At 46.9% G+C, this 12022-nt stretch overlaps 1 protein-coding gene across 1 annotated transcript in view; it reads right to left on the bottom strand.

Annotated features, from left to right (window-relative positions):
- LOC117351224 (store-operated calcium entry regulator STIMATE-like) overlaps positions 1-382 on the bottom strand; it is a 310978-nt gene extending 310596 nt beyond the window's left edge. The window contains exon 1 of the mRNA XM_033926229.1: positions 92-382. Within this exon, the coding sequence (XP_033782120.1) occupies positions 92-260 (169 nt within the window). The 5' untranslated portion in view covers positions 261-382. The remainder of the gene's footprint in view (positions 1-91) is intronic.
- Between the last annotated feature and the right edge of the window lie 11640 nt (positions 383-12022).

Raw genomic sequence — 12022 nt, 5'->3', positions numbered from 1 at the left:
AGGCCGGCTTTTTTTTTTTTTTTTTTTTACCTCACGCAAATGCCAAGCGGGGCCCTCGCGCGACCCCCGAGCGGGAAAAGCAGATACTCACACATGAGCGTGCTGAACGCCACCACTCCGAGCAGCCCCTGCAGGAAGATGCCGAAGTGGTCCATGAGGGCGCCGTCGCCGCAGCCCCGGGAGGCGGCCGCGCTCGGAGGCGACGGCCTGGTGGCCAGGCTCAGGCTGCTGCTGCTGTTCGCGACGGGGGCGGGAGGCATAGCGCAGCCCGGCTTCCCGTGCCTCTACGCGCGCCGGGGCGTCAGCATGGTCCCGCCGCCCCGGCGCTTTAAGCCACAACAGCTCCGGCGCGCCAGAGCCGCTCGCTGCTCGCCGCCATCTTGGCTCGGACGTCAGGCTACGTCACAGCAGGGCGGTTATTTAAATGAGCGCGCGCGCGAGAGAAGGAACGGCTCGAGCCCCCTCCCAGGGAGAGCTTTGGAGGGGGCTGATTGGAGACAAAGGCAGGAGCCCCGTTTGCACTCGCTTCAGGTAAACAAAAGATTTTGAAAGGAGGCAACGTGGGAGGGAGGGGGCGGCGCTTAGAGCTACAGCCGGGTCAGCAGGAGCCGTGCGGGATTTGAACCCGCAACCCTCCTTCTGACCCTGGGCAAGGCACCTAATCCCACCTGCCACAAGGAGCTACAGCCTTGGTACCCGCGGGATTTGAACCCATAACCTAGGTTCAAATCCCACAATACTCCTGATCCTAGGAAAGTCACTTAATCCCACCTGTCACCAGGAGCCATGCGGGATTTGAACCCACAACCCTCCTTCTGACGCAGGGCAAGGCACGTAATCCCACCTGTCACCAGGAGCCGTGTGGGATTTGAACCCACAACCCTCCTTCTGACCCTGGGCAAGGCACCTAATCCCACCTGTCACAAGGAGCTACAGCCTTAGCACCCACTATCACCAGGAGCAGTGTTGGATTTGAACCCACAACCTGGGTTCAAATCCTGCACTGCTCCTGGTGACCCTGGGCAAGTCACTTAATCCCCATTCCCTCAGGTACATTAGATAGAGTGGGACCTTCCGGGAAAGTTAGGGAAAATTGCTTGAGCCTGAGTAATTTGTAATCCATACAGAATTGTAGGATATGCGGAATATAAATTATTTAAAAAAAAAAAAACGTTATTTTTATTAAAAACATATAGCCTCTTTGCAGCGCTATATGCATCTGGCAGTGCTATAGAAATAATTAATAGTAGTAGTACCGTGTTTCCCCAAAAATAAGCCCTAGCATGATTTTTGGGGTAGGTCTTAATATAAGCCCTACCCTGAAAATCAGCCCTAGCTGTCGGCAGCAGCGCTTACCCCCACCCCTTTCATCTCTCCTTCCCATCTGAACCCCAACCGCAATATCGAAAGACCTGGTAACAAATGGCAGCACAGGCTGCATCATGGCCTTCTCACGCCCAGGCATTCCGTGTGCCGCATTGCTGATGACATCAGTGAAGCGGCAGAGAAACACCTGGGCGTAAGAAGGCCGCGATGCAGCCTGTGCTGCCGACGCTGCCATTTGTTACCAGGTATTTCGGGTTCGGATGGGAGGGAGAGAGAAAATAACATAACTTTATTCTTCTATACCGCCATAACCGGATGATTTCTAGGCGGTTTACAATGAAGAAAGCTGGACAATCAGCAAAATACAAAAAGTTTAAAAAGTACAAAATATTTCTTAAAAGTACAATGCAAACTTTTACTTAAAATACAATTCATTAATGATAATAATTCACATTAGGAAATGAATCTATCAAACAACGTCGTCTTAATTACTTTCCAAAAAGTACAGTAGGATGACAAGGCTTGACAGATACATTTGCCCAGCCAAGACTGCTGTTTACCTGCTTGAAACATAAGGGTCTTATCCAGAAAAGTCTTGTATCTACAACCATTAGTTTTCGGATAAGCAAATAAGTGTACTTCTAGTTTTCTCATCGGACTATACAACACAAAGTGTGAAAGGAGATAGGTTGGAGATAGTCTCAAAATCAGCTTAAACAGGTAGAAGAAAACTTGAATAAGACTCGAATAAGGGTCGGGGGGACGGGAGGGATAGAAAGATCCTGCACAGGAGGATGGGATAGAAATATGCTGTGGGGGAGAGAAAGGAAATAGGAAGAACTGGGGTGGAGGAGAGGAAAGGAAAGATGAGCACTGTACATGAAAAAAAATAAGACATCCCTGAAAATAATAACTAGTACCTTTTTGGGACCCAAAATTAATATAAGAGTGTCTTTATTTTCAGGGCAACACGTTGGTAGTAGTAGTAGTATAGCCCACACCTTCCGGCGCTCAAGGAGGGATTACAAATGTACATGCACCACATTAAAAAAAAAAAAAAAATTAAAAAAATAGATGTACATTTCAGCTTAAATCAACAACACATCTCACTTAACAGTCTCCATAAATACTCCTCGGTCATAATTTATATACTGTATGTAGCCCCAAACTGCCCCCTTACAACCCTTTAAAAGCAGGGCGTTCCAGAGAAGCATCTCACAGAAGCATCGCCCCCAGATATAGAAACAGCTGAGGTCGATTTTTATCAGTTGCTTACTAATTTTTATAGTGCACCACCGTTCCCCGAGATAAAGGCTGAAAACCATTCCCATGTCATTCCTTAAGGAGAGAGAGTACAATCAGAGTATGAATGGGCAGAGCCACTGACCCACAAGCCTTGAATTAAAGAATGCTAGTGTAGAAGGACTGAAGTTGAGATAGACACCCAAAAATGACGGGATAGTTTCCTTTGGTTATCCTTGGGGGATGGTGATTAATTCTGTTGCTATGTCAAACATAGAAGAGACAATCCCTGTGCGCCAGGAAGGGGCAGGTCCATTTTTTAAGAGACGGGCCTGCTAGCTGGAGTGGGTAGGCATCCCTCTGGCCTGATTTTGTCAATAAGTTAAGGGGGGGGGGGGGTAATCGAGGACACAAAGGGAGTTGAGCAACGGTGGGAAGGAGTGGGTATCCCTCCTGCTGTAGGAGGGGGGTGTAGTAGTGTTGGAGGGAGTGGGCAATCGCTACCACCAGCGACTCATCTCATGTAAATTTAGGGAGCCTACATGAACATCTGCAAATCTCATTTGCATGCAGGGTCTTTTGAGAATGACTCACCTTTTTGAAATCGTTACAATTGCGACTTTGGTAGCAGCCTGTTAGATTTTACCGTTAAGTTTTGAGAATCTTCCCCTCAGTCTGTCCATACCTACACATTGCACTACCTTGTACCTCTGCTCATTACTTGTTCTTTCCCTTACTACCTTCAGCACTACAGTTTCTTTAAGAGCTGATAGGCTCCGGCGTAATATGAGAAAATACTTTTTTTTACGGAAAAGGTGGTAAATGCGTGGAACAGTCTCCCGGAAGAGGTGGTGGAAATGCAGACTGTGTCTGAATTTAAGAGAGCCTGGGATAGGCACTTTGGATTTCTAAGAGAGAGAAAGAGCTAATGGTTACTGCGGATGGGCAGACTAGATGGGCCATTTGGCCTTTATCTGCTGTCATGTTTCTATAAAGATTTCCCAATTAGCAGAGGTAAAGCTTGACTACTTGCAGAACGCAATTCCTCTTTTTTGCTTTGAGCCATACCTGTGTTAAGGAAAGCTACTGTAAGTTTTCTGCAACACTGATTTCAACAAACAGAGCAAGTAATAAAGATTCAGAGTCAAAAGACTAAGAATTTTTTAATTCTTTTCTTACAACACTTAAAACTGTCATATTATACCACAAATTTATGTACACTCTTATTTACACAGAAACATGCAAAATATCAGCTTCCAAATATTTAAACACAAAGAGGAAAAATGTAATGCCTACAATTATCAAACACAATGCAGATTGTATTCATTAGGGCATATTTTCTTGTGCATATCATTCTTAAAAGCCCCTGCTCCTCAATGCATAAGTCAATAAAAGCAAACAGGTGGCATTTAAAGCAGGAAGTAGGCAGAAGGGCATAACCAATATGCAAGCCGATTCTTCAAAGCAAACAGCTAAAAGAGAGGGCAAAATTCAGATCACAAAGTGCATCAGCTCCAATGAACTCTCTTATGAAAAACAAAGTCTCAGTGCAGTGCTGGTGCCAGCCAGGAAGAAGAGTTCCTAGCAAACCTGATTGTCATTAAACACAATTCAGAGAAAAAAGAAGAGTCCTGAAAATTTAAACATACATTTAAAATGTCCCCTCCCAAGGAGTTTCTTGGAAATTTTAATCAGGCAAGAGTTGAAGACTAAAGAAAACATCCAGGTTCTTAATTCAACTTGAACAGTAAGCTTTGATTGAGACACGTCTGCAAATTCCCTTGCTTAGCATAATGTACTGTTCATTCCTTTAAGAGGCAGCCTAGGCATATCTACCTGATACTTCCAAAAGAATCTCAGGCTGTGCCCAGTTGCAAATATGTCCATGATGAACATCCAGCAGAGACCAGGAGTTCATTGGCACCACTCTTGCTTATATTCCATGTGAAGGGCTTTTAGTTACCTAGGAAAATTCCCTTCTGAAATACAAGAGCAAAAGAGGAGTAAAAAATATATTCCCACACTTTTAAAAAGAAAAAAGGGGATCTTAATGTGTCAACTTCCAGAAGAAAAGAGAAAATGTCAAAACCTGGATACATAAATGTTATTTGGCCTTTAAAAATGAAAAAGCGGAATCCTCTTGGATGGTTTGATTGTGTAAACATTAGTTAGATCGCTTGTCTTTGTTCATGACAAAGTTTTGCTAGTGCTTTTTGAAGTCAAAGGCTACCTTCCTCATGCCTGATTGCTGGTGTTTAAGTTGCTAGTTTTATTCCAGTATCTGCTAATGGCTAGGTCTGGTGAAAATGTAGAGAAAGACATAGCAGAGGTAACTGAGCACTTTATTTTGTTGCTGTAGTATCTTTCAAATCAATTGATTCCAAAATTATTTCCTTCAGAACCCAGTGAAGTCCCGGCACAAAATCAGAAATTCCAGCATGAGCTATAAGAATACAATGGAACAGGAGAGCTTGATTCCAGACAGTTCACAGTTTCAATGCTACAAATTCTACATGACAAGAGCCCACGGCTGCTTCTGTCCTTACCAGAACTGAGTGCATTTGGTCGACTTGGCTACTTTCCATTCTGCATAGTAGAAGCAGTGAGTCAAAAGGGGAGATTCCCCAGCAGAGGGACAGGTAACTCTACCCAGCAGTTTGGCTTTCAGGTTAGTCATAATAAATATTCACTGGAATACATCTGCATATGTTTAGCCTGTGAGCCAAGTTAAATTATTTGGGTCAGACCATCATGCACATCTTCCAATACCAACTAATAACTTTGACCCTTCATTTTACAGTTTGTACAGAAAATTGAAGTGACTATGTTCTTTCTAACTCTCTCAGTATACAGGTTGATTTTTTTTTTTTTAGTAAACACCTGTGAAATATCGTAATTGAAACTTCAATGAAATACACTACATCCTAGTTTCCCAGTTTAAATAACAGTATTTGTTCTCAGAAATTTCAATAACATCTTGCAATTAACATGTCAATATTGTAGCAAAGAACATACATGGTTTGGGAGTAATATATATTGAAAAAGGTCCCGTTCATAATCAACGATTGAATGGCAGTCTTAACTTCCTAACTAGTAGCAATACACCATCTTTGTTTTACAGATAAAGGGCAAATCTATAACTGTGTCAAGGGCGTAGCCATGGGGGTGGGCTTAGCCTGCCAAGTTTTGCTCAGGCCTGCCCATCCAACAGCCACAGGCTGCTGGCAGCAGTTCCTACATGATTGCATTTTGCATCAGAAGGAAGGCTTCTGGGTCAGCTGATGGCAGCGTGTAGGAACCACTGCCAGCGACCTGAAGAGAAGCAGAAATGCTGCAGAGGCTAGGGAAAGAGAGAGAGAGAGAACGATGTTCACCCACTTTAGACTCAGGATTGCCCAAAATTGGCTACCTGGTTTGTATAAACACAGCAAAAAGTGCCACTTCATGTGCAAGCACCCTTTGCACTATTCCACAAAGGCCTGCAAAGAGGTAATAGCATATAAATGGATCAAGGCGTAGGCGTGGATGGAGCACACAGGCACACACCCATTTGATGGAAATGGGCGTGCCTCCATTCAGGGTCACCAAAGTGGATGTACTCAAATGCTAGTAGGGCGCCCAGATGCTGCTTTGGGGTATCTAAACACCCTTTTATAGGACTGCCCTGATAATGCAGAACAGGCAATAAATGTGCAGCTATTGAAGCAGCCTGGCACAATATGGAAACCTCTTGGCACAAGCTACAGCTGTGGTTCCCAAACCTGTCACAATGAATATTCATGAAAGAGATTTGCATGCACCTCCTTCACCACATTCAAGCCGCTCTCATGAATATTCATTATGCATAGCTTGAAAATCGGAGGGGCTGGGGGTTCCCCCAGGATAGGTTTGGGAACCAACGGTCTAAAGGCCTCAATAGCTGCACATTCATTGCCTGTCCTGCATTATTGGGGCACCCCCAAAGCCACCTTTATGATCATACAGGTACACCACCTAGTGTTTTCAACCTATTTCATTGGCAGATCTTGATCCTATCCTTGGAAATGGGTATCACAATGAAAACGTTCGGGTCCTATGGCAAGACTACAATGAGCAGAATATGCTGAAAGGACAGGAAACCAGCACTGGGTTTCTATATTGTGGCAGCTTAGACAAAGGTTGGTAAAATTGTTATTTCTGAGCCAGAACTGAGAAGGGCAGAGAGTATTTCTCCAATCAGCCTTGTCAGACCAGTAAAGAGAAAGCTAACAATTTCCAAAAGAAATACAGGCCCAGAGTCTATAAAAGACGCCTAAAAGCTAAATTCTTGCCGATAAAGCACAGTTACTTACCGTAACAGGTGTTATCCAGGGACAGCAGGCAGATATTCTTGACTGATGGGTGACGGCACTGACGGAGCCCCGGTACGGAAAATTTTAGAGTGATTGCACTCTAAGAACTTGGAAAGTTCTAGTAGGCCGCACCGTGCACGCGCGAGTGCCTTCCCGCCCGACAGAGGCGCGCGGTCCCCAGTTAGGATAAGCCAGCTAAGAAGCCAACCCGGGGAGGTGGGTGGGACGCAAGAATATCTGCCTGCTGTCCCTGGATAACACCTGTTACGGTAAGTAACTGTGCTTTATCCCAGGACAAGCAGGCAGCATATTCTTGACTGATGGGTGACCTCCAAGCTAACAAAAAGAGGGATGGATGGAAGGTTGGCCATTAGGAAAACAAATTTTGCAAAACAGATTGGCCGAAGTGGCAATCCCGTCTGGAGAATGCATCCAGACAATAATGAGATGTAAAAGTATGAACTGAGGACCAAGTAGCAGCTTTGCAGATTTCCTCAATAGGAGTGGAACGGAGGAAAGCTACAGATGCTGCCATAGCTCGAACTCTATGGGCCGTGACAGAACCTTCCAGTGTCAGTCCGGACTGAGCATAAGAAAATGAAATGCACGCTGCAAGCCAATTTGACAACGTACGTTTAGAAACAGGACGTCCCAATTTATTCGGATCAAAGGACAGAAAGAGTTGGGGAGATGATCTGTGGGGCTTAGTACGCTCTAAATAGTAAGCTAGAGCCCGCTTACAGTCCAAAGTGTGGAGAGCCTGTTCTCCAGAATGAGAGTGAGGTTTCGGAAAGAAGACAGGCAGAACAATGGATTGGTTGAGATGGAATTCAGAGACAACCATAGGGAGAAACTTTGGATGTGTACGCAGAACCACCTTGAAAGACTGTAAAAGACTGTAAAAGGTGGATCAGCAACTAGTGCATGGAGCTCACTGACCCTCCTGGCAGAGGTAAGAGCAATAAGGAAAAGTACCTTCCAAGTGAGAAACTTGAAAGGAGCGGTAGCCAAAGGTTCAAATGGAGGCTTCATTAAAGCGGAAAGAACCACATTGAGATCCCAGATTACAGGAGGGGCTCTGAGAGGTGGTTTCACATTGAAAAGACCCCGCATGAATCTGGACACCAAGGGATGAGCCGAGAGAAGTTTTCCATGAACTGGCTCATGAAAAGCAGCAATAGCACTGAGGTGGACTCTGATGGAAGTAGACTTGAGGCCAGAGTCAGACAAAGAAAGTAGATAATCCAACAAAGGAAGTGGGATCATGTTGAAGAAGAAGACACCAGGAAGAGAACCGTGTCCACTTCTGATGGTAACATTGCAGAGTGGCCGGTTTCCTGGAGGCATCCAGAATGGAACGAACGGGCTGAGAAAAAGAAGTATCATAAGAAGTCAGCCCGAGAGAAACCAAGCTGTCAGGTGCAGAGACGGAAGGTTGGGATGCAGAAGGGTCTCCTGATGTTGCGTAAGCAGAGAAAGAAACAGCGGAAGAAGAAAAGGCTCCCTGGCACTGAGTTGAAGTAAAAGGGAGAACCAATGTTGCCTGGGCCACCGTGGAGCAATCAGAATCATGGTGGCTCCTTCCCTCTTGAGCTTGAACAAGGTTCGTAACATGAGAGGCAGAGGAGGGAAAGCGTACAGGAACAGATTGGACCAATCGAGGAGAAATGCATCCGCTGCCAGACGGTGAGGAGAGTAGAGTCTGGAGCAGAATAGGGGCAGCTGGTGATTGTGAGGAGCTGCAAAGAGGTCTATCTGAGGAGTGCCCCACTGAGCGAAGATGGACTGTAGAGTTAAAGGATCGAGTGTCCACTCGTGAGGCTGGAGAATTCTGCTGAGCTTGTCCACTAAAGAATTCTGTTCTCCCTGAATGTAGATAGCTTTCAGGAATAGTTGGTGATCTGTGGCCCAAGCCCAAATCTTCTGGGCTTCCTGACACAAGAGGCGAGAGCCTGTCCCACCCTGTTTGTTGATGTAGTACATCGCAACTTGATTGTCTGTGCACAGCAGGAGGACCTGAGGAAAGAGAAGATGTTGGAAGGCCTTGAGGGCATAAAACATCGCTCTGAGTTCCAGGAAATTGATATGATGCTTCATTTCCTGGGCTGTCCAAAGTCCTTGAGTTTGGAACTCGTTCAAATGAGCTCCCCAGGCATAAAGCAATGTTACTTACCGTAACAGTTGTTATCCAGGGACAGCAGGTAGCTATTCTCACTAGTGGGTGATGTCATCCGACAGAGCCCCGATACGGACATCTTGCAAGCATGTCTTGCTTGAAGAAACTCAGAAGTTTCGAGATGCCCGCACCGCGCATGCGCCAGTGCCTTCCCGCCCGATGCTCCAGGCGTGTCTCCTCAGTTCAGGTAGCTAGCAGAGAAGCCAACCCAGGGGAGGTGGGTGGGACGTGAGAATAGCTGCCTGCTGTCCCTGGATAACAACTGTTACGGTAAGTAACATTGCTTTATCCCAGGACAAGCAGGCAGGTATTCTCACTAGTGGGTGACCTCCAAGCTAACCTCAATGGGATGGAGGGAGAGTTGGCAACTTAGAGAACAAATTTTGTAACACAGTTTGGCCAAACTGTCCATCCCGTCTGGAGAAAGTATCCAGACAATAATGAGAGGTGAACGTATGAACCGAGGACCAAGTGGCAGCCTTACAAATTTCCTCAATCGGTGTCGATCTGAGGAAGGCTACAGAGGCTGCCATTGCTCTGACCCTATGGGCCGTGACCTTACAGGGAAGGGGTAATCCAGCCTGGGCATAGCAGAAAGAGATACAAGCCGCCATCCAATTGGAGATGGTGCGCTTCGATACAGGTCGTCCCAACTTGTTTGGATCAAAGGAGACGAAAAGTTGAGAAGCAGTTCTGTGTGGTTTGGTGCGATCCAAGTAGAAAGCCAAAGCACGCTTACAGTCTAGAGTGTGTAGAGCTGATTCTCCAGGGTGAGAATGAGGCTTTGGAAAAAACACTGGAAGCACAATGGATTGGTTGAGATGAAATTCAGAGACCACTTTAGGCAGGAATTTCGGATGAGTGCGGAGGACCACCTTGTCATGATGGAATACTGTGAAAGGTGGGTCCGCCACTAAGGCCTGAAGCTCACTGACCCTGCGAGCAGATGTGAGGGCCACCAGAAAAACCACTTTCCAAGTGAGAAACTTTCGGGGAGCCTTGCTCAGAGGCTCAAAAGGAGGTTTCATAAGCTGAGAAAGGACAACATTTAGATCCCAAACCACTGGAGGCGGTTTGAGAGGAGGATTGACATGAAAAAGTCCTTTCATAAATCTGGAAACCACAGGATGAGAAGAGAGAGGTTTCCCTTGTAGAGGCTGATGGAAAGCCGCAATAGCACTCAGGTGGACTCGTATAGATGTCGACTTGAGACCAGACTGAGACAGGTGTAGAAGATAGTCCAATACAGAGGAAAGAGAGGCTCGTTGAGGCTCCTTAGAATTGGAAACACACCAAGAAGAAAATCTAGACCACTTCTGGGAGTAGCATTGACGAGTAGCAGGCTTCCTGGAAGCCTCCAAGACCTCCCTCACCGCCTGGGAAAACTGGTGAGGGGTTACGTTGAGAGGAACCAAGCTGTCAGGTGGAGAGACTGCAGGTTGGGATGAAGCAGTGAACCTTGATGTTGAGTAAGCAGTGAAGGAAACACTGGAAGAAGGAAACACTGGAAGAAGGACCGGCTCCCTGCTGCTGAGTTGAAGTAGAAGGGAGAACCAAGGTTGTCTGGGCCACCGAGGAGCAATCAGAATCACGGTGGCATGGTCCGATCTCAACTTGACCAGAGTCTTTTGAATGAGAGGAAATGGGGGGAACACATACAGGAAGCGATTCCCCCAATCCAGTAGAAAGGCATCTGCCTCGAGACGATGAGGAGTGTAGATCCTGGAGCAAAAAAGAGGCAGTTTGAAGTTGTGGGGAGCCGCAAAGAGGTCTATCTGAGGCGTTCCCCACTGAGCAAAGATCTGATGAAGGGGCATGGAATGGAGGGTCCATTCGTGAGGCTGGAGAAGCCGACTCAGCTTGTCCGCCAAGACATTGTTCTTCCCCTGAATGTAGACAGCTTTGAGGAAGGTGTTGTGGCGAACCGCCCAATCCCAGACCCTGAGAGCTTCCTGGCAGAGGGAGGCCGAGCCCGTGCCCCCTTGCTTGTTGACATAATACATGGCGACCCGATTGTCGGTGCAAATGAGGACCACCATGTCGTGCAGCAGATGTTGAAAAGCTTGAAGAGCATTGAAGATGGCTCTGAGCTCCAGAAGATTGATTTGATGAAGTCGGTCCGCACAGGTCCAGAATCCCTGAGTGCGAAGCCCATCCAGATTCGCTCCACAGGCATAGGTCGAGAAATCGGTTGTGAGAACCTTCTGGTGGTGAGGAGAATGAAACAGCAAACCTCTGGATAGATTCGAAGAGGTCATCCACCAGAGCAGAGACTGCCGAAGAGCAGGAGTGACTGTGATGTGTCGAGTCAACGGATCCGACACCTGAGTCCACTGAGATGCCAGGGTCCACTGAGGAATTCTGAGGTGGAGTCTGGCAAACGGCGTCACATGAACTGTAGAGGCCATGTGGCCCAGGAGGACCATCATGTGTCTCGCCGAGATGGTCTGGCGAGAAGACACAGACTGGCAGAGATGAAGAAGAGCATCCATGCGCTGAGAAGGAAGGAATGCTCTGAGACGAATGGTATCCAGGACAGCCCCAATGAAGGGCAGAGACTGGGTTTGCTGTAGATGAGACTTGGGAAAGTTGATCTCGAATCCCAAACTCTGCAGGAACAGAATCGTGGACAGGGTCGCCGAGAGGATCCCCGAGGCCGAGGGAGCCTTGATCAGCCAGTCGTCGAGGTAGGGGAATACCTGAAGACCCTGGTTCCTGAGTGCTGCGGCCACCACCACCAGACACTTCGTGAAGACTCTGGGAGACGAAGACAGGCCGAATGGAAGCACTCGGTACTGCAGATGGAGATGTCCTACCCGAAATCTGAGGAACTTGCGAGAGGCTGGATGAATGGGGATATGAGTGTAGGCCTCCTTGAGATCCAGAGAGCATAACCAGTCGTTCTGCTCGAGGAGGGGGTAGAGAGAAGCAAGCATCAGCATGCGAA

The sequence above is a fragment of the Geotrypetes seraphini genome, chromosome 17 (genome assembly GCF_902459505.1).
Source record: "Geotrypetes seraphini chromosome 17, aGeoSer1.1, whole genome shotgun sequence".
Classification (NCBI taxonomy): domain Eukaryota; kingdom Metazoa; phylum Chordata; class Amphibia; order Gymnophiona; family Dermophiidae; genus Geotrypetes; species Geotrypetes seraphini.
This window is presented reverse-complemented; position numbering and strand designations above follow the sequence as displayed.